Here is a 23,362-nt window from a genome sequence, read left to right as displayed (position 1 = left end):
CCATTTTGAATGCACTTACTAAGTTATCCTTGATCTTGAAAACTTTAGTTAATAAAACACAAGATAGAATTTTTAATTTTAAACCCTAATACTGTTTGTTATTGTAAAGTGATCTCAGTGTTAAAGCATAAAGCTTTAAATGGATTTGTCTTGTGTTTTTGGCATCTACCACAGCCTGCAGATCAAAAGGCCTCTCAGCGCTTATGCCTTCAGGCTAACTAGAAGCAGATATTCTTAGCAGTGCATGGTCCTGTTAGTCCGCATTGCAATTCCACGTGCTTCACACTGTCCACCATGCCAACCTTACCTGAAGACAAGGGACAATCAAAGGAGGCACAACACAACAGTTCTCCTCCAGCCAAAGTAAGCACTCTTACAAAAGTGTTTTCTGATACTTGTTGGAAACCTGAGGCTGAAACCTGTTTGAGTGTATTTAGGAATTTATACAATTACATCTAGTCATTGTTATGTATTAGTGGGTTTTGATTAATTGGTGAAGCTATGAATGATGTTCTTAGAATTCTTCAAATATTTTATAGACTAAGGAATGAGAACTGAAGTTGCTTAAGCACTTGTTTATCAGTTTGATCTGGAGGCTTATGTGTCCGTCTGTTCTGAGCCGTTTTTATCAAAGCTGTCCAAAAATGTCCTTTGTGATGTTATTACAGAAAACTTTAACCTTTGAGAAAAGAGCTTAAGCTTGTACTTCACAGTAGTCTTGAAACATCTAGTGTTGCCTTTACAGATACAGAAGATGCTATGCAATTCACATGTGTGTGCAAGATGGAAATCTGTTATTTGGTTTGTAGACTTTCTCAGTGCTTAACTTGCCATAGTAGTAGCTGAACATATACTGGAACTATGCAGAGAGCAGGTGGGTGTTCCCCAGACATACACATCATATTGCTACTCAAATTTCTGGCATCTATGTGTTTTTACAGGTTTTATTTGCAGATAAATTTAAAAAGTCAGTAACAAGTGATACTTCTCCCTTTTGAATAATTTATACCACTGATAGAAAGTAATTTTATGTTCAAATAAAGTGTGGGGGTTTTTTAATTGTTGGCTTAGCTGAAGTAAAGAACCTTGCTGTGATTACAAAATCACAGGTTATCCAGATCATCCTGTTTTATACAAACTGGTTTAAAGAAAGAGAGGATTTATAATCTGGCACATCCTCAGTTAAAAATGCATCACTGTCACTGGATTTGAGGACACTTTATTCTACAGCTAGGGTGAAAACATCCGCTACTTTAACGTTGTTGGAAAATGCTGTCAGCAGTGAGCCTTACACTGATTTGTCATGCATTCCATCTAAATTGCACATTGTGCTGAGTGTTAGTTTCCTGGTTTAAGATAAACACCCCAGATGGATACAAGTTCATCAGACTAATAGCTGAGAATGTATATGAGGTCAAGAAGACTTTTTTTTCTCACTCACCCATGTGAATAGTATTTTAATACAAAAGACTTGCTGGGTAAAACATACCCAAAGAGAACAAGTATGAAAAGCTAGCAGACATCAATGAATGCAATGAATGTCCTAAACGTGCTTTTCTTCGGAAATGAAGAATTCCAACTACCTAATCTAAAAAAAAAAAAAAAAAAAAAAAAAGAAAAATAATATTTTAATGCATTATACACACCTTTTAGAGGTAGGTCTTAAATGAGCTATGATAATGTGGTAATTCATGAATCAGTTAACTATGCAAAATTCTTTTTAGGTAAATTGTTATTTTTAGGCACAAAGTAACAGTGGAAGGATTTTAACCAACACACTGCTCATGAGCCTACTTAAGTTAACGGCGTGCAACTAGCCAATGTTGTGAGAATTTTATCTTGTTCTTACCTGTTACTGCTTTTGGGTCTTGCTGCCGTCCAAGTTCTACAGCATGACTATGTAATAAGAAAATAACTTATCATTGTGTGATAAAGACTTGAAAGCAAGGTAGGGCATCAGAAGGAACTAACAACTGGTGGACTTGTTTTCTGCCATTGAACAAGGCTTTCCGAGCCAGGAATCTCATCTTATCTAAAGTACAGTCTGGTGTCAAACGACTTCCTCATTCTGTTTCAGAAGATGCTTCCCCACCTTTTCCCTCCATGTACAAATGCACACACATTCACAAAACAGTTCTGAGAAAAAGAAAATGAATCTTACATCACATGTAGTTTCAAGCTCACTTCAAGTATCTTTTACATGATAGGAAGACCTGGGCTATAGTTCTCAAATTTATTTTGAGAAAACAAATATGGTTTTCCATTTCAGTATTTCTTACAGCAGCCTATATTCACCATTCTGACTACCTCTAAACAATATACATCAACGTATTCATTAGCTCAGTGTCCCTGAGGGACACACATGTGAAATTCCCATTAGCACAGGTGTGTTAGCTTAGTTCAAAGAACTTTATCACTTTGTTTGAAATGTTGTCTGAATTAAGAGTATGTAATGGAACTCTTAGTTTATGTGCCATCTTGCTACATGGCTACATACATTTTGAACGTTTTAGAAGTGTTGTATACAGAATTATTTCTCCCACCATAAATCATAGAACTTCAGTCACATGTCATTTTTAGTCATTCCCATATTTTAATTTGACTTATTTAATATAGAATAATATGACATTATAATATGCTTTTACTGACACCCTTAAAAACTGATTTCAGACTCTTAGTATTAAAAATGTAATTTCTATATGTGTAATGCATACCTGCAACAAAGAAAATTACATCCTTACCAGTTATGTTAAGATTTATAGTGGCCTATAAATCTCCCTACGCTTTCAGGGTTGGTTGTGAGCTGCCATCATTTCCTCTTTTTAAATCAAAAATCCTTATTTCTGTTTCCAGCTTTCTCCTCTCTTTGTACCCCAAACACTATTTTACTGACTCTTCTGACTGCTGAGGAAAAGTCTGTCAGATGTTCATATTTCTTGTACACCGATTATTCCATCATTTAAGCTTCTGTATTTCTTTTTTTTATTATTCCTATTTAAATTTGTACTGTACTTTTATCAAATCACTGCATGTTATCTGTTTTGTTGTGAAGGAGATGTCCCATGTCCTGGCTGTTTCAACTAGGTGCAGTTACAATTTAATTTCATTACTTTACTGTCTAAACTCTAAGCTCAGCACTTCACTTAAACTTCTAAAAGGAAGCTTACTTAAAACCCCATCTCACTCAAAAGACTGCTCTCTGAGATGCATAACTTTTGAGGTCTTTCACATAAGTGTCTGTTTCAGGCCAAATTTATTCTGAAATTCAGTCCAGACCCTTAATTAATTTCTAAGAATATGGCCAGGTGGCAGAGGATTATTTTTTTCCCAGTACTTTAAAGGTTTCAGGTGGTATAAAGTAAAGATTTGTCATCTGACTGTCCTGGCAGGGTAGCTCTTTTAGCAGAGAGATTTATTTCCCCCCCTTCACCCCCCGTTACTGTGCAAATCTATCCAAATTTGGCTGGATTACAAAACTTCTAAAAACACATTTTCTGTACGCTTAGTGAGGGCTTGGTAGAGCTTAACAGCCAGAATCTCTGCATATCCTGTCTGCCCTGAGTGTTGCTGAGCCTCTTGCATCTTCTGTTATGGACCAAACTGCATGTGCTGTCCTCTCAGCCCTGCACAAGCCTCCCTGCAAGACTACACAGCACGTGATCATCCTTGTAGGGCATGTGGATCAGGTCCCACCTGAGCCATAGAGGTGGAGTCAGTTTTACCCTACATTTTTATGGGAGGAGAGCTTGGGAGAGAAAGGAAGCAGAGACTTGGTAGCAGGCAGACCCTGGTACTAGGAGATGAGGCAGCTGTTGGGAATAGCTGGAGAGAAGTCTTGTCTGGAAGCTAACATGGAGAGGGCAGTTACAGGCAGGCAATGGGAGGAGATGGAAAACTTGGGTATCATCTTTGTGTGGATGTACGACTGTGAGACAGCTTAAGCTTCCTGTTAGAGCTTCTCTTCCAATATATGCATATAGCAGCCTGAGTACTCTTCAGAGTATAAAGATTTCTTTTGATTCAAGCCAGCTGGCTCTGCAAAGAGCTTCATGTTCTAGCTCTTCCTACCTCTCTCCTATAGAGATGCACCACAATAGGAGGCATAAGTTTTCACCTCTGTTGAACTGCTATAGCTGCTGACCATGATTAATGTATTCTACCTGACCTGAACTAGCCTTGTCTACAGGCTTTTTCGTTTTCTTTTCTTTTTTTCTCTTTCTTTTTATTGAGCTGGTTTTAGCATCCTAAAATGGACTTGAGTGACTTTAAGGCTGATGTTACATCATTCAAAAGCTTTGACTGCTCTTTGGCAGCCATGAGATTAGTATAAACAATGTGCATGTATCCTCAGCTGCTTTGCCCTACAAGCAGGGCAGGGCAGTCACCTGAATGTTCGTCATTGACTGTTTGACAAAATATATTTTAACATTTTCAAGAATACTTCTAAAAATTGCTTTCAAGGTATTATCATAAGATGTCAGTTGTGCCTTTGCATCACATAATAGATCATGCTTTTACATTCTAACATTTCCAATATTACAAGGATATTTTTCTTAAACTTAAATCTTCTTATTATTTTCTTGGCATGTTTCCTATCCTGCTCTCCTGTGACTGACAAGGAACTGCTGAGAAACAACTTATGAGAATTATGAGTATAGAAGTGTAGAGCTCAATGGAATGTATTTATTTTAGTAAAAAAAAAACCCGCTATTTACAATAGAATCAAGAATCCTAGATCAGATGTCCAAACCAAAGCATATTTTATTGCCTTTGAGAATGAAGAAGGGTTATACTATATATTTTAATACTATAACATTTTCAAAATGCTTCTAGAGTTGTTTGAATTGATCAGAAAATACATTATTTCAACAAGAGTAAAATGCAGCACTGGGAGCAATGTTGAAAGAAGTTCTATTGTATCTGATAGATATTACCAGTTGTGTCACTGCTAGCTTTCTGGATGTATATAATCCCATTTTGATTTATACTCTTGGCTACTTGTTTATTATAACAAACCTTATGACTGCACTAACATCAATGTGATAGTAGATGACTGAAACAATTATTCATTGATGGCTTTTGTTTCAAAAAATTGAAATAATTTAATTTTCTCTGTTCTAAAATGTTGACTGTTAAACTGTGAACTATTACATGCTTCATTGTGTAAATACCTAAATTAGTGCTTTTACAACAGCTTTTTATTACCTGCCTATTTAATATTACTGAAATAAATGTTATTCTGAATTCATTACACTTGTGTCAACCTCTAGTAGGTAAACATTCTTAAAAGGAGTAAGCAAAATTGGCAGCAAATGCCATTTCAGTAAAAGCAAAATTATTTTTATAACAGTTGAATGTACTTGGCTTTGTGGCATGGATAGCAAAGATGCCCTTTTAGAAAATTGTGAAGCATTGCTTCCTAGAGAGGTGGTCAATGCCCGAGGCCTGTCAGTGTTCAAGAGACATTTGAACAATGCCCTTAATAACATGCTTTAACTTTTGGTCAGCCCGGAATTGGTCAGGCAGTTGGGATAGATGATCACTGCAGGTCCCTTCCAACTGAAAATTGTTCTGTTGTGTTCTATTCTGTTCTATTCTATTCTTCTCTTCTCTAGTCCAATGACAACTGAAGTAAAAATTTCTTATGAAACTTTGGGATGTAGTTTAGATTTCAAATAACTGAATAAAGTAAAATACTTGTACATACCAGTGTCTAGCAGAAGCAATTAAGATTTGAGAATTTACAAATTATTCTTTAAATTTTACAAGTTGATTGATGGCAGTCCCCTGCCACTTTTGGGAAGCTTTCCCTCTAGCTATAAATACTCACACTGCTGTGATATGTTCTATTTATCTCATTATTTTACTCAAAAATAAAAACTGCAGCTTCTAACAGATGCCTACACTTTCTCCACTCTGCGTGATTTTGTGCATCTCTTTTTTCAACTTATTGACTGACTGTAAACACCAAATTGCTTATATAGCCTTTCAACAGCACAGGGGTTTATTTATTTATTTAATTTTGTTGTGAATCTGAATGTAGTACACGGGGTAGAAGTAAACATTTTTTGAGTACATACGAGAAATCCACAATTCTTTATTCCAGTTTGATGCATCTCCATTTGAGGTATCCCACAGGAAACAGATTCCTTCACTTGAGCTGATTGGCATCACTGTGGCAGAAGATGTGGGATTAAGTTCTTGGGACAAATTCTCATATTTTTTAAGAAGGCAAGCACACATTGATATTCAGTGCCAGTTTCTTTCATCATCTAAAAATTATATTGTATTATTTTGCGGTTATATTTTTTTAAAATATTTTTCCAATTAATAGGAGGGAAAACCAAGTAGAACACTAAAAAGATTACCTTATAACTATTTTCTCATTTTTTGGATAGCATGTGTACACTTAACACTGCATTTACTCAAGCTTTTTTTGCACACTAGTACCACTTGGAGGTTTTGTATGCCTAGTTTAGCTCTGTTATTTATAGCTGCTTTTCACTCTTGCTTTCAACTCATAAGTTCACTAAGTGTTGTACATGTACTTCAGTAAAGGAATAGTTTGCTGGAATGGTGTGAAAAATCAGTTTGTCTGCCATTTTAAAGCTTTCTCATTAGTTCCATGCTTATTGAATTTAGCTTGTGTGTATTAAAAATTTGTAAAGAAAACAGATGTTCCAGGTCTCCATCATGTCTTTTTAGCAATTTAAGTGTAGGCCTCTAATTCAAATTTGTTTTCTCAAGTAACAGCTGATTCATGCATAGTTCAGTCATTTTCTCTTTAAGCTAAGTTGAGCAATACACATTATTTTCCACATAGAGTGTCAATATTCAGTGTTTTGAATTTCTGTTTAACTACATTTTTATATTTGTCACAAATCATTCAGGACACTACTGTTGAAGGGACAACATGCAGTACACCTTCTATTGTTCTTCCAGAGAATGCTGTTACGCCAGATGTAGAAATTGATAAAAATCTAGTTAACAGGTACTATATAATACATTACCAATCTATGAATAAATTGTACAGTAATTCCAGGAGCTATGTTTCTAATATATTGCTTTAAAATGTATATTATATTAAAATATTATTGCTATATCTCTATTTTTAATTTGATCACGTAGTCTTTGCATTTTGATGATGATTTTTTGGATGCAGGGAAGTTGGGGGGGGACAGGAATATAATTGATGCTAAAAGAGAAGAGTTTCATATAATACTGAGCCTGCCAACCAGACTCAGTGTACTTTAAATTTACATGAACTTTCTTATCTTTCAAAATAGTGTATTTTGAAATTAAATCAAAAATGTAAAATTAAGTTTTGCATAATTTGGACTCAAAGCTGTAACTTTTGAAGTTTTGCTAGCAAATAAAATATGGCCTGGTGAAGAAAAAATTGCTTAGTCAAATCCTTTTGTAGACACATAGTGGGGTGTGTGTGTCTGCGCTACAGTCGTACACCTACTTCAAGGATGACTGACAGTTGGATTCCTCATGTTCTGTGCATGGCAATGTGCAAGACTGTCTTTCTGTCCAAGTTTTAACCTTTACTTAGACCCAGTCAATGAGGAGCTGAGGCCAAAAAAAGTACCACTGAGCATTTCTGTGTTCCTGAAGTATTCCCCCCAAATGAAATTTTCCAATTCAGTACCTAAATCCCTAACTCTGGTCTACTAATTATATATGGACACCAGTAGTGCTACCTTTAATAATATTAATATTTCCAATGAACCAATAAGAACTTTGTAGACTCATGTAGAGCTAGGAAACTAATCCTTGTAAGACTTTTAAAAATTACTGTTTTAAAATACTAAAGATGTAGGTTCCTGAAGGTATGCTCAGCCATCACTGTTGACTCTTAGCAAATGAGTGTGTCTTGTGTACAAAGCCTGTGCTGTCTATCCCCTTCTTGAATTAAAGAACTACCTATGTTACCATCTTATTACAATATTCCTAGTATCATGCTGAAAAGTAGACATTGTAGCAATAATATTTGTGATCTGTTGTAATTGTTTTGTCTGTTGAAAGGAAAATGCAGCAACAAACTATGTTGTTCTTAAAACCAATCAGTTTACATGATCCTTAAATTATTAAAGTGTGTTTTAATGAAGAAGGAAGGTTTTTGGCAAAAGATGGACTTGCAATGTATGACATTTTGTATAATAAGGCTTATTTGTGAGGGCAGAAAATTTCCAAGGAAGGCTTATGATCATAAAAATACTTTGCAATTTTTACTAATAGCTTTTGCTGTTACTAATAGCTTTATGCTTAGCATTTTATAATTTTATGAACTGGCGAAAATCTTCTTATCTTCTTTTGACAGGTTTAGTATGTTACATATATCTTTCAGAATAGTTCTCCCTCCTAGTTGTATGCATATTATCTGTGTTTTATATAACTTAAGGTGATGCTGGTCAAGCAACTGTTATTGTATATGGTTTCTTCTCTTACAAAAATTGTTGGTGGTCTGGCATTGCTGGCTAACTTTGTTTCATACAACAATATTCTGAGATACTAGAATATCATTACATTATTAGCCAGCATCTTTAAAAATTTTCTTCTGAAGCCAAATAAGATATGCTTAGTTCTTTTAAAGTTCTGAGTTAAAAGCATTGGAAATTGAGTTTCTGGACTTTATTTTCTATCAAAAAAACCAGATGCAGAGAGTGTAGGCTTCCTTTCCAGCTCTCTTCTTTCCCTTCCTCCCTTGCGTCTGTTCAGTGCTCCTTACTGTTTCAGTGAAGCTGCAAAAGAAATCTCTGTAGCACCTGGAAACTTGTGAAATAAAATAGGTATTAGTTGAAAATTCAAGTGGATAATGTTTCTAAGCTAGACAATTGGCAGAACTTCAATGTCTAGCTTGAATACTACAGTATAGTGAATTTTGAAGCAGATGTTTGATCCTCTTCAGGTAGACAGGGCAGGAATAGCACCTTGAGGCTAAGCATATGTGAAAGAAAGCTGTTGAATGGAAATAATAGTTCTGCTTGAAGTTGGAAACTTCAATTCAATTCTGAATTGAATTAAGGTTATTTTCAGTCTCCTGATAAAACATACTTCTTGACCTGGGATTTTTAATTTATTGACCTGCCATTGGACTTAAAATATGGGAAAAAATTAATTGGAAAGTATTGATCATAAATCTATACTATAATTTGCCTGCATTTTTCAAGTGTACTTCTCCAAACTTCAAGATTATGTAAGACTCAGAATTATTACGCAGCCCCTTAAAAGCATTGTTTGCTGGAGCAGCATTTAGTTTTCTGCACTTATTTGAGACTCTCACCTGATTTTCAGTCTAGAAAGTTCCCTTATTACTATATGGGAACCTAAGAAATTATTTCAATTGTAAAACTTAGTTTAGGAGGCACTAACAATTTACAAAGACTAATTTTTTTTTAAATTTTTTTATTTGCAACATACCATATTTACATGAGTTTTAAGTCATGATAATGGACTAAAGAAATGTAGTTTTTCTAAGAAATCAAAGTTCACAGTATTTGAGGTTATGAGCAAATGTCTGAACTCCTCTGTGAGAGCAATTTCTGTAATTTTCCTTCTTCTGCAATCTTCCTCCATTTCCAGTTGTTTGGAGATGAGAGGATTTGCAATAAAACCTTTTTGTTTTAGCAGTTTTCTTTGATAAAAAAAAAAATTTCTTCTTAATGTTAAATTTTTATAGAGAAGTAGAACTTCTTTTGGTGGCATTCTCCCATAATTTTTGTTTGTTCATTTTTCTCTCTAGGCCTCGTAGTCCTCATAGGAGACATTCTAACCGTACCACTAGGAATCCAACAAATTTATTGACTTCTGTTGGTAAGAAGTGATTATTCATTTAAGCTAGGATGTTTTCTCAGAAAATATGACATGCAATAAAGACCTAAATATGGAGTCTGTATTGACTACAGTTTTTTTTCTGTGCGTACTATCTGTAATGCATGCCCAGAGAATATTGCTGGCGTTTTGAATTGTGATCATAAGTTTGTGATCATAATTGGGTTGCATACCGACAGATCCAGGGAAATATGCATATTGTTAGTTTCATAAAGTTGTTGTATTAGTATGTTAGCTTAATACTTTTAGAAGGCTGGACATATATATGCTTAAAATTATTCTTGTACCCAAAATACTGTTCAGTAATACTGGTTTTGTTACTTTTGAACAACTGGAATTTTTTTAGCAAGGACCTTTACAGACACTTAAGTCTCAAGTTATTTAGTTTGGCTATCATACCAGATTACACCTTAAATGAAAACAAGCTACCCAGGGGTAGATTTTCTTCATTTCTTCACTTGCTAATGAGTCATTTACTACATAACTAGTTCTATGAGTTTTCTGGTAGCTACCTGTGGAGTAAATTGTTATTCAAGGGGAGTAATGGTGTGGGTGCAGATTTGTGAGTACTGCAAACTGAGATAAAAGCTCATCTTGTTAAGTCAGTGGCAAAGTTCCCATCAGTTCTTAGTCTTGGTATGTTCACATTTGGATTGTTACTTGTCTCCATTTATGTATTTCCTGTAAAGTAAAAGCTGAAGAGAGTTGATAGAATGTTTATACTATCACATGTAAAGGATGAAGGAATAAGCATATGAGACCTTCTACTAAAAGGGCAGGGGGGGGGTAGGGCAGGAATCAATCATTTAGAATAAATTTTGAAAATTATTTTTATCTTTACAAGGTTACTTCCTCCCAGCCACTAACTTAATTTGAGCCAATTATCACTCCTTTATGCTGTTCATGAAAAGAGTTTTCTGTAGAATCATAGAGTTGTGTGATCATTGCGTACCTCAAAAAAAAATAAAAATACTGGTTTTGTGACAGATGTAAAGCCAAGCTTATCAGGTGACTATTCCAATACTCCCAGAGGCTTTTAAAGGGAAGCACCCTTTCTACTGTCACTAAGTTCTTAGGCATCTTGAAACAGATGCATCTGTACCTTTTTTTTTTTCTTTACTAAAGCACGAGCAAATGTCAGACCCGTGCTACCTCTCTGGTACTCAAAATATTCAAAAGAAAAATTCGGTTTTATCAACTTAGGTTACTTTTAGTAATTGAGATTCTACTAAGTCCTCTTTATCCTTACTAGTTTGTGATTCTGACACTTTCATAACTGGGTACTCAGTTGCATCAGTATGCCTATGAAAATGTAGCTGAGAAAGAGCCCACTGAAAGATTGTTAGGAAGCTTCAAATACTTGTGACTTCTCATGCATTTGCTCTAGTTTTGTGATTGGTCCTTTAAATTGAGCAAAATGTGTTTCTTGGCTGCATGCATTTAAAGGGAACTTCCTTTATATGTCCTATAATACTAAGATGGCAATAAGATCCATGTAAATCAGCTCAGATCCACTTAAGGGAACTTGGAACACTTAAAATCTGTCCTGCTTGCCAGCAGTTGATTTTAGAGGTGACTAAATTTGTGGAAACTAAATAAAGTTATGGAACTATACTTACAGAAATCAGACTTATACAAAAGAATGATTATCCTTCCATGTTTAGTGGTGCAGCAGCAAGAGCTGCTCTCTACCTTCCCCTCTCCCCGCCCCCCCAACCTGATATGCAAATTAGGACTTTACGATCTGGATGGGTGGGCAACTGGATAGGTGAAATATTGGTTGGATGGTTTGGCTCAGAGGGTAGTGACTAGCCGATCAGTTATATGTTCCCTAGACATTAGCAAAGGGAGAGGGTTCTTTGAAAGAAACAAACCTTTCCAGATGTCATTCTACTGAAGACAGAGCTTTGCTTCAAGCCTGCTTTCTGTAGCAGCTGTTGTGGCTGGCCTTTGGCTGTGTCTTGAAACCCACTCAAGAAAATGAGTTGTGTTTTCTATCTTTATTAGTGACCTGGAGGAGGATGGAGTGCACTCTTATCAAATTAGCAGATGAAATCAAATTGTGGGATTAATTAATATATCTTGGAGGTAGTGCTGCAATTCAGAGAGACCTAGACAGGCTGGAGGAAAGAGCCAACAGGAACTTTATGAAATTCAGCAAAGAAGAATTCGGAGTCCTAGAAATGGGAAGGAATAACCCCTTGCAGTAGCTATGGCTGGGGGTTGGCTGGCTGGAAAGCTGCTCTGCTGAAAAAGACCTGAAGGCCTTGGTAAACAGCAGGTTGAACATGAACCAACAGTGTGTCCTTGCAGCAAAGAAGGCTAACAAGGTCATGAACTGTACTATTAGAAGCCCTGTCAGTAGATCAAGAAAAAAGTTTATTCCCCTTTATTTAGGATTCATTAGACTGCATCTAGAAAACTGCATCCAGAAAACTGCATCCAAGAAAAGAAGGGTGTTGATAAATGGGAGGGAGTCCAATTGAGGACCACAGAGATGCTCCAGGGGCTGAAACATTTGCCCTATGAAGAAAGACTGAAGGAGTTGGCCTAATTTAGCCTGGAGAAGAGATGGCTTTAGGGGAAACCTAATACAGCCTTTCAATACCAGTGAGAAGATTATTAAGAAAACAGAGCCAGGCCACAGCCAGGACAAGAGGCAATCAACGTAATTTGAAACAAGCAAAGCTCTAAGTGGGTGTGAAGAACTTCTCAGTCACTCTAGAGTCAAGTATTAGAACAGTCTGCCCAGAGAGGTTTTGCATTCTCCATCCTTAGAGGTTTTTCAAGACCATATTGTCTTAAAAGACTAACAACCTGGTCTGATTTCACCACTCATTCTGCTTTGAATGTTGGACTAGATGACCTCCAATAGTCCTTTCCAACATGAATTACTCCAGGATTCTAAAATGTTGCTTTTCCAAGTTAGGCATTCTCTAATCAAACCTATTACAGAATGTCTCCTGTTGGAGGTCTGACTTTCCTGAAAGAAATGTAACTTCATGGAAACCTACAAAATCATAAACTTGTTGACCTGAAATAATCAACAAGTGATTCTTTGAATACTTGTCATTTATAAGCAGGTGCTGAGATGGGACACAGCAAGAGAATCTTAAGGGAATTCATGGGAAAAGGGAAAAAGGCAGCAAAGGGGAAGGGAAATGGAAGTGGTGAAGAGGCAGAATTCAAGGCAAATATGAAAAGGCAAAATATGTTGAGTGTAGTGATGAAAACTCATTTGCTCAAGGAAGATAGAAATCGCTATGCCTTGGAGCTCTTTTGCTGGCCCAAGGAAAGTGCCATGGGAGGTCCTTCTCCCAAACTTTCAACACACAAATCTTAGTGTAAAACAAAAAAGGTATCTCATTAAAAGTACATTGCTTTAAGAATATCCAATCTGTCTGCATGCTTTTTGACAGCCTTGTAATTGAACTAAATTTATGGAAATTAAAAACAAACACTACCCCCCCAAATAAACAACCCCATACCCACAAATAAAAAGCCCTTGAGTTTTTGCTGCTTGCTTATGTCCTTAGCTTTTCTGAAGACTGATTGTTCAGTAATGGCTCTTGTCAAATTTTAAAATATTTTTCTCTTATTACCTCGTGACTTCCCTCCCCCTCACCCAAGCTGTTCTTTAGTAAGTTGTTCTTATTGCAAAACAGTGTTATAAATTCCCTCTCCTCTAACAGAGGCATCAAGCTGGGGAGGGAGACAGTCACAGCTGATATTTCTTAGCACACATCTTATTCACTAAGCTGTCATTAATGTGATCAGGTTGTTATTCACACCAGATAACTCTTCACAACAGTCATATTTTGTCATAGTTACCTGAGAATAAATGTCTGATTTGCAGTCTGTTGTTGATGCTAGTGTGTGCCAGTGGCCTTGTACAGATTGAGCAAACTCCTTGTGATCTATTTATCAATTCTTGCAGATCCAAGACCTCACTAATCTGTAGAGTTTATCAACCCATGAAAAACTTACACACACTAATTTGTCAGCAAATATGTTTTCTTTCTTTGGCCTGTTGTTTTCAGGTAACTGTTTCTCCATACAAGCCTAGATGCTTGTAGAAGCCATTGACACCAACTCACACAGAAAGGGCCTTTCCAACAACAGGATACCATCTTTGCTTAATCATAGCCTGGAGAATTGTAAAAATCAGTGTTCAGATTTTATGGGTCTGAAGAATAGAGAAGCCAGGAATTAATGGGTTCTTTCTACAACTAATGAAAAATTGTTTAGAAAACAATGCATTAATCTAAAGGTCTAAGTGTAGGGCAGTGGCTTTCAGTTTGTGGTCCATGCATTCTCCTGGGTCACGTATCTAACATATCAACGTAAGTAGGCATGAGGAAAAGCAATCTCTAGCAACGCCTTCTTTAACCATTGGATATTCTAATAGGATTTGTAATACCTTTGAAAAATTCTTGCAGGTCCACGACATGGTAGGGACTGATTTGCTTTTCAATATAGCTTTATAATTCTCAGGCTTTAGCTATTCAGATTCTGCCTGCAGTTTTGGCAGATGCAGCTTTACTGTTACTTCTGCATTTGTGGGAAAAGCTCTTCTATCTGCGTAGAATAAAATCTTTATACTTCCAAACTCTGCACTTTATAGATTATTTGATGGAATCACCTGTATATTAAAACTAGTCTGCATAAATAGGTGAGTTTGTGGAACCTTCACCTTGAAAAACTGGACATACAAAATCCATAGAAAAACTAAGTCTACGATCGAAATGCCATGACTGCTATTTGAAATGGATCTAATGCCACTTTTACTGATAAGTTAGAAAAACTGTGTTGGGGACACACTGTAGAAGCCATTTTCACATATCAGACCATCTTTGATCATAGTGGCTTAATCTTGGTGGATTATCTGTGGTTTTGAGGACTTGCTCTAAACTTGAGACTGTAGCAACATTAGAAATGAGCAGACATTAACGTTTATTAAATGCAAACTCAAAGCTAAGTTTATAGATAAGTTTTGTACATGTACTCTGAAATTTCACAACCTATCTGGAAACATAAGGTACAGCACTAATTCAGATGCTTTCTACCCAGACAACAGTGGTCATGTGATTGATCTGGTAAATGATCAGCTACCAGATGTCAAAATATCAGAGGAAGACAAAAAGAAGAACCTTGAATTACTAGAAGAAGCAAAGAAAGTAAGCGAGAGGTTTCTAATGCGCAGAGGCAGAAAGTCAAGAAGCAGCCTTCCGGAGTCACCGACAGGTAGGTGCAGATTCAGAAAACAAGATTTTATATTCTACTTCAAAGATCTGCAAAGGCACATACAAGCATCTACTGTAATGCATACGTTGCTACTGGGTACATACACTTTATTAATTTGAAGGTCAGAATACTTCTGCCCCCCCTAGCAATTCCATATAAAACAGAAACAATCTGTATATTCAGATGTAACAGTGGAAGATGGTATAAAGTTTTTAAGTGCCTGAATGACACACTACAAACACTGTAACAGGAAAGCACGAAGTATTTCTACTGGAATATAAAAAGTGGTCACAAATTTCTGTTTGTGAAGATTTTCTTCCTAAAGTTCCTACTGTACATAAAATGAAATTTTAATGGCAAGATTCATGCTGTTGGAAAAACAATCCCCCCAGACATAATCACACAAACTTTTATTCTGAACATAGTCATAAACTAAGCTAAATGGACCAGATTCTCCTTTAAAAAAAAAAAAAACAGAAGAAAATATTTTGTTCTAGAATGTCAATTAAAATTATTTTTTTTCCTCATGAAGCATTTGAAAACTAGGATGAAATACCTTTTTATCATGAATTATGACTTTCATTTAGCTTTGAAATGATAATTCAAAAGTAAGTTCTATCTTAAAATTGGTTTGATGCTTTTTGGAGGAAAAATAACAATAGTTTTTAAAATTAAATTTTTCTATTTTTCTTTTTTTTTCCCTAAATTCCTTGTGAATCCCTCTCTTGTGTCTACTTCTCTTACAGTATCATAAAACTGAGAAGAATAAGGATTCTCTCTATCAACAGAATTGTGTTAGTTTGCGGCAGGTATACAACATAAAACCTGCTCTAAGTTCCTTATTGCCAAATTACTTGTCAGGTTCTGGACAAATACATGACTGATGACTCTGAGATTCATGTTTTAATCTTTTCTGAATTTTAAAAATTCAGAAGCTACAAGTCTAAAAAGTAAAATTACCCTCTTTGTTTGTTTGTTTTTGTCTTTGTTTTAATGAAGCAGTTTCCCCTACGCTTAGTCCTAAAGTTTCACCAGTAGCATCTCGGAGCAACTCTCTCACTCTTCCAGTTCCATCAGGTAAAATGACCTATGCAGGCTCAAACTTCAACTTACAAAAGCTAACCAAAACTGTATTTTTAAATATCTCTTGAGGAGAAATCAAAATATGCAGATTCAAGCATCTCCTCCTGAATATGACAAAACTCATGAATGGCCACAATATATATTTTTACATATATATTTTTTGTATTATATTTTGTATTATTATTTTTTATTCCTGTAGTGCTGCTTGGTTACATGGTCTATGGTTTTATTCTTTTCAATAATGGAGTTTTGAGAAGCTTTAATGATTTTCCCTTACTATAATTTAATTATTTTTCTCCTTTGAAATAGTATTTTCCACATTTAAATTTTGTCCTTAATATATTACATGGACCTATGCATGTATTTGTTTGCTAATGCTGTAGTAGTAAAAATTTTGAGCAAAACATCAGGATAAGGCCTAATTAGGTGTGTGTCTTTCTAGGATCTGATGTATGCACAACCGCTAGTGTTGAGTCAGTATCTCCAGGGCAGGTAAGAAAGAGCTGCATAGTCTGCACAGTAACCTGGTTATTGCAGTACTATATTACACTGTGCTGTCCTGTTAGTCTCTGAGAAAAATAGAATGTTTTGAATACCTTTTGTTATATGAAGATTGGATTATTGATGTGTTTTTTCTGCAGCGTGAGGAACTAATAAATGTTAACGCTAACTCTGAAGACAAATGTCCATGAGGTAACAAGCACTGAAGGACCATAGAGATCTGTTAAGTGTAGAAAATGGAAAAAGATCCAATATAATCCTAGCCTATGCAAAACACTAATCCCTAAAATAAATGTGACAAGCAGTTTAAAAATTAAGAGACTCAAAGTTCATCCATTAACGTCTATATCTAATATTTACAGTATAGATGTGAAAGGTAAGGCAACTTTTTCCTTCCATTTTTGCTAGAATAACAGAACTGTGAAAGAGGATGACAGGCAAACTGCAGAGGTAAGTGGTTGACATTAAGTGTTGAACAAAATTTGCCTGTTTCTCTTGGCACACATATGACTTATGTGATTAAAAAGGCTAAAAGACTGTTCACTGAGGGAAAAGAAAAATGATACTGCTCTAAGAAATGGTGAAGCACCTGCAAATGTAGTGGAGGACAATGATTACAGCTAGCCTTTGCATCCTATCATACACCCTGCCCTAGCTCAGTTAAAATCAATATACTAAATAACTTTGTAAGTAAAGTAAAAATATCTACTGTATCCACTTTGGTGTATGCCGTTGTTTTAGACAGACATCCTCTTCCAGACCCTTTTGGTTCAGTGGAAGAGGTTACTGTACCTCGTGTTCCATACCACTGATGGGGTGTTGCTGCTCCACACATCCATTAGTGGAACAGTTCATGTGAATGCTTCCTAATATGTTTTAGGTAGTATCAGATGGCCCTTTAAAGAGATTGTGCTGTGAGTGGATTAGGCAATACTCACAAAAAACGTATGGCTGCAGAATTTTAGAGCAGTAACTATAAAGGAGAGGAGTAGCAACATATCTAAGGCAGAGCCCACAGTTAGATTGTATGTTGGTTGCCTTTAGTTGCTGACACAAGTGCCCTTAGATAAAATACAGATTCTGTACCAAAGTACCCAAGATATAGGCACACATTCTTTTGCCAGTTCTGCTGTAGAGATGTCAGCCAAATTATAATCTATAGTACTGCACACAAAGTAAGAAGAGAGAAATTGCAATATGTGCTTTAACTTTGTGTGCAGCCCATGTTTTTTTCCCCTGGGAGGTGAGGGAAAATGACCAAAGGAAAGTAATATTGCTATAAGATATAGGGTTAAAGGCATGTACTCAGACAAACCTTACATTAAGATGATGAGAAAATTGGCTATATGAGGATTGCTGTAACAGACTCTGGAATGGTAGGAGGTTATCTCAAAACTTCAGAGATTCCCAATTCAGTGTTCTTTCAAGTGCCTTTTAAAAATTATTTCTCTTGTCAACAGCACATGCTTAAAAGCAAATGTCACTGAAAAGGAAATGGCTTTTTACAATGAAAATCTGTTCTTGGGCAGAAAAGAGAAATCTGCTCTTCTTTCTCTGTTTTATGTGTATTCCTCTACTTTCAGAATGCTGCAAAAGGATTAATTGATCGAAGGCAGAATGATCAAAGAAAGATTTCTCAGGGAAGGTTGGTTCCTCGTTCTGCTGGTTTTGAAAACTCCAAAGAGAAGCTCACAGAACAAAAAGAAAACTTTGATCCACGTAAACATATGGATACTTTACCTAAATGCTCCCCTTCAGGGGGTGAAGGTGGCAGAATGTCTCTTAACACTAGCATGAATGTTTGTGAAAATGCACTTGGAAAATCATTCCTCAAGAAAGCAAAAGAAAATGATGTTCCATTAAGAACCCATCTACCAGGACCAGGAATAGGAAATATAGACTCAAAGCTAAAAATTCCTGTTCCAGAAATGAGGGACCATAAAGTTTCATGTAAACCAGAATTTAAACTGTGTGGGCTGCGTCCTCCTCTACTGCGGGCTGTATCATGGGACAGCTTGGAGCCTGGACAGAAAGATAAAATACCTTTACCATCCGAGGAAGATAAAAGCTTTCTTGTTGGTAATAAATCCAGCAATCAATTAAAAGCATTCAAGGACCTTCAAATCCAAGTTCAACCCGTTCGAATGCAGAAATTGACAAAGCTCAGAGAGGTGAGTCCTAGTCATCAGTTGTATCCTGTTTTAAAGTTATTTTCATATCTTACTAAACTTTCAACTTGCTTAGCATTATTTTTATCATTGCAAGAAACACAGTAATATAATGGGAAACTGTTTCAGGAAAATCAATACAGTATCATGTTTTTCCTTTACAACTTTAATAAATTGTATCCTGTAACTAAATTCTATGGAATTGCTCTTAGTTCTCTTTAAATATGCATCAACTGCACTATGGTCTTCTTCAGTGTGCACATATGCTTGTGCATATCCTCTTGCACATGCAGGTTTTGACCCCAGAAAAAATTGTATTATGGGTGTCAAGGAAGTACTAATTGCTTTCATTGTGTCAGAAAGGTGAGTCTAAAACACAATATATCTCATTTTTTGCATCGTTTACATGATCTATAAATAGGAAGCAGTTGATTACCAATCATGTCATTTGTAAAACGTTCTTGGAAGTAAAATGATCTATTTTGATTTCTAAAGAGAATTTTAGATCTGAAGAATCTTTCCTTCCTCAGGATGTAACAACATTCTCTTTTAAAAGGGTCACTTATGCTCTTTTACTTCCTTTGCCTCTCTGTGCTATGCTGCTTCTGCACCTTCAGAATTGTCCTCAGATCCACAGGCTCTCACAATATATTGACTAATTGACTGATTTCTGTATGAGTGGGCTGAGACTTGTGTACAAACAGAAATCTTTAACTGAAGTTTGGAGACAGTTGCTATGCTCTTGTTTAAGGACTTAAAAGCCATATACTATTTGTGAACGTTCTTTGGATTTAAAAATCACTTTTACTTTGTTCAGCTGAGTGTTTTTGAGTCCTGTATTGGTTGGTATTCTCCCTTCTAAGGACAGTAGTCCTGTCATTCAAGAATACTAGCCTTTGCAATAACATTACATTTGCAAGATCTCAGGGGACAGGAAATTGTTTTGGTATGTTTTTTTGCTTATTGAACATTCTTAGAAAATGTCTGAAAGTGTCCAGAGCTTTAAAACTGTGTGTCTCTGAGAGCAAGGGCAGGTAGAGGATGGCCAGACTTACAGTTCCTAATTCTAACATGGTGCAAATATGTCAGCTTCTTGAAGGACAGGCTTGGACTACGAGATCTACAAACTAATCCATTGTTAAATAATTGTCTAAATGATTGGTAAAAATTAAGAATTAAGACCTAAAAATTGACAAGTGTATTGAAAAAAGCAGAAATGTCATGAAATGATAAACCACCATCATAAAGCAACTACCACGTGTGCATAGCAAAAATTACATTTAAAAGAAAAAAAGGAAATAGCAGTAGTTATTTTCCTTAACAGCCTAATAAGAATATTTTCTTTGACTGTTAATGTTTTAAGGTGAACACAGGGCTGACAGGTGGGGACCTCAAATGCTGCACTTTTGTTAATTTATTCCCATTGTATTGCTTAGGAATGGCAGCTTAGTATTCATCTTTTCCTCTTTATATAACACATATTCTTAGCATATGTGTACTGGAAGTGTTGATTTATAGAGACACTTGAGCCATACAATTTTGAAAGTCCTAGAAACCTTTAAGCAAAAATAGTGGTTAGAATCAGAAAATTAATACAACATGATATATAATTCCAGTTAGGTGAGATTTTAATTCTGTCTCCATTGGGAGTTGTCTACTTATAAACAAAAGCAGGTTTTTATGAATTTTAAACATATTTGAGAATATGAAAGTAGGAAATGATGAGATGATAGAAGCAGAAATAAGAAAACAAGATTTAATCCTTGAGGGTACATTCTTCCCTACCTGTAAGGAGTAGAGGCAGAGTATGGTAACAGTAAAGTATTAACTTGCATCTGTAGCGTACTAAGCTTCAGTGTGAATAAATTCTAATGAATAATTCAAAGTGGCAAAGTTCTCATATATCTGATTTTCTGAAATTTCTCTTCTTTCTGGGATACTCACTTAATACTATGGCTATATCCAAAATTGCTTTTTTTGCTTTCATTTACTAAAACCTTCATTTACCACAACTCAATTTTTTTACTTGAGTAAGGGACGCATGTTGCAAATCTCTGTTTGCATGACCTGGAATTCTTCTAAATAAGGCATGTATGAACTTTGAAATGTATAATATTCAAGAACGTGTGTGTGAATGTACATGTTTCCATGCAACGTAGCATCTGACTATAACTTAAGTATCTCCATTATGATTATTAACTAAAGTAAATGTTATATTTAGTATTCACATGGCAGGGATATTGAAATTGAAATTTCTACTTAATTTACTTAGAAATGTTACTGTTTTTCTTAACAGGAGCATATTTTGATGAGAAATCAAAATTTAGTTGGACTTAAACTTCCTGAACTTAGTGAAGCGGCTGAGCAGGAGAAAGGTGCAGTATCATAAAAGCTGGAAAGAGTGTTTGTTTTTTATACACTGATTTTTATAATTGACTAGTATCGAGGGGGGAAAAAACATCTTTTTCTTCAATTGCAATAGTAGTCGTAATGAAGCAGTCATGGAGGAGGGTACTAAATGATGAATGAGAGAGGCTATTAATGGAAGTATCTGACTTTCTTGATGATCTGAGCCAAAAAGATACTGTAGGTATTATTACAACCAAATGAAAAGATACATACCTGGAACAGAGTCTAGCTTGTACTTAACACATGGAGGGACTGTCTCAAGTTTCAGTGACTTTCTGAAAGAACGTTTCAGCAGTAATGGATTGAATGGGTGTGACCTCTGCAAGATATTGTGGCCGTAAAGGTGAATTTGATCCTTGAAAGTATAAATAAGAGATGGAATGCTTTATTCCTGCTTTTTTATTTTAGTGTATGTGTGGCAAATATTGGAATGGCATGTTCACTTCTGGTCCACAGCTCTACGTCAATGTGGATAGGTAAAAGTAAGGCCAGAGAAGAGACATAAATGTGATTGAAGGATTAGAAAAATGTGCCTTGCAATAAGTGGGGTTTTTTTAAGCTCAATTTGTATGATTTTTCATAAGAAAAAGGCTTAACACTCTACATAAATGAAGAAATGGAAATCTGGCACCAAATATTTTTTCCATTCTTTCCAACACAAGCAAATGAGATTTGATGCCTGTAGGCTGCATTTAAAAAGATTCAGAATGGAAATAAAGAGCAAAAATATAATCCTGAGGACAATTCAACAAGTGGAAGAATTAAATAGCAGTAGTACTGAACAATCAATTGAAAACATTTAAACCAAAACCATGTATTTATTTGGAAGTAGTTAAGTCAGAACTTGTTCAGAGTGCTTTTAAAGCCACATCATTAACTGAAATGGAGATGGTTAATATGAAAGGAGCTAAAACTGATTGTCCAAGATTTGATCCAAAGATACTTTCCATTTTTTCTAAAGCTGTTCATTTAGCTAATTCATAAATTTGCTTTGGAACTGTTTCATAAGGCCTTAAAGCTTCTGTCACACAGAGCGATGTCTGAGGTATTACTTTACATGTTATCTCTGGAAACAGACTCATCTTCAGTCTGAATGAAACAAGATTAAAAGAGATTTCTTGTCCGCTTTCTGTATTTAGTGACTATATCTTTGGATTCTTAGATATGGTAATATTGCTCCTGTCACTCTGCTAATATATCTTTTCCCAGAAATTATTTAGCAGGCTCTGTTTGAAAGTGTAAAACACTTGCCATTTTACCAACCTGTTAAATAATTTTGGCAGATTTGAAACTTTTGAGGAAAACATTATGACAAACTAGGCATGATTTTATCCAGCTTTTCAATCAAGATCTCATGAGCACCACAAGCTTTTTGAAGTCTACTGACTTAACTAAATGACAGCCAAAATATTAAGGGTCAGCTCCTTGTCCTCAGTGGGCAAAACAAGTGAGGGGTCAAATCCTTAGTTCATTTGTTAGGGAGACTTCCTTACATTGTCATAAAAGCCACCCTGTCCTTTTTAACTGGAGTAGTAATTTTGCTTAAACAATAGGAAATAGCCAGCTACTTAATTATTACTGTTATGAATCAAATATACTGGCTCCATCATGTTTTGCTATCAATGCCAAGTTATTGTGATTATCTTAGTAAACACAACTTTGCATCTACAGAAGTTTAGATAAGTGGGATATATTAGATCTGGAGACATTGTGATGTCAGGCTGGATTTTTATGGGGACACAAATGACTGTTCTTAGCACAGAACTAAAATGTAGCTAGATAGAATCTCCCATTCTTTTCTGTCTTTCATGTTAATGTTCTCCACATTTACAAAATATGAGCTTTTTCACACTATTTTTTTGCAAGTCTAAGAATCTTTCTGTTACGCCAGATGAACAGGAGAGCTGTACATATATTTTCCCAAGTCTGAGATTCAGACTGGGGAACCTGACTTTCCTATAGGAGAGTCCTTCATTAAATTCTGGTAAGATAGAAGGAAATAGTGAACTGTTATATATGAAATTAAATAAAATGAAAATAAAAAAGTTAAGTAATGTGAATTTTGTAAAAAAAAGTTTGAGCCATATCTTGGTCCTTTTGAAAGTGACAGAAGTAGAAAA

At 35.5% G+C, this 23,362-nt stretch overlaps 1 protein-coding gene across 1 annotated transcript in view; it reads left to right on the top strand.

The window, feature by feature from the left end:
• Nucleotides 1-294: 294 nt before the first annotated feature.
• The window catches only part of IRAG1 (inositol 1,4,5-triphosphate receptor associated 1), a 41,253-nt gene continuing 18,185 nt past the window's right edge, over nt 295-23,362 (top strand). The window contains exons 1-9 of the mRNA XM_074148770.1: nt 295-363; nt 6,891-6,991; nt 9,749-9,819; nt 14,908-15,081; nt 16,081-16,158; nt 16,607-16,656; nt 17,074-17,115; nt 18,249-18,836; nt 21,130-21,208. Coding sequence (XP_074004871.1) covers nt 295-363; nt 6,891-6,991; nt 9,749-9,819; nt 14,908-15,081; nt 16,081-16,158; nt 16,607-16,656; nt 17,074-17,115; nt 18,249-18,836; nt 21,130-21,208 — 1,252 coding nt within the window. The remainder of the gene's footprint in view (nt 364-6,890; nt 6,992-9,748; nt 9,820-14,907; nt 15,082-16,080; nt 16,159-16,606; nt 16,657-17,073; nt 17,116-18,248; nt 18,837-21,129; nt 21,209-23,362) is intronic.

This window comes from Numenius arquata, chromosome 6 (assembly GCF_964106895.1).
Source record: "Numenius arquata chromosome 6, bNumArq3.hap1.1, whole genome shotgun sequence".
NCBI classification, from domain to species: domain Eukaryota; kingdom Metazoa; phylum Chordata; class Aves; order Charadriiformes; family Scolopacidae; genus Numenius; species Numenius arquata.
Note: the sequence above shows the minus strand (reverse complement) of the source record. Positions and strands in the feature narration are given on the sequence as shown.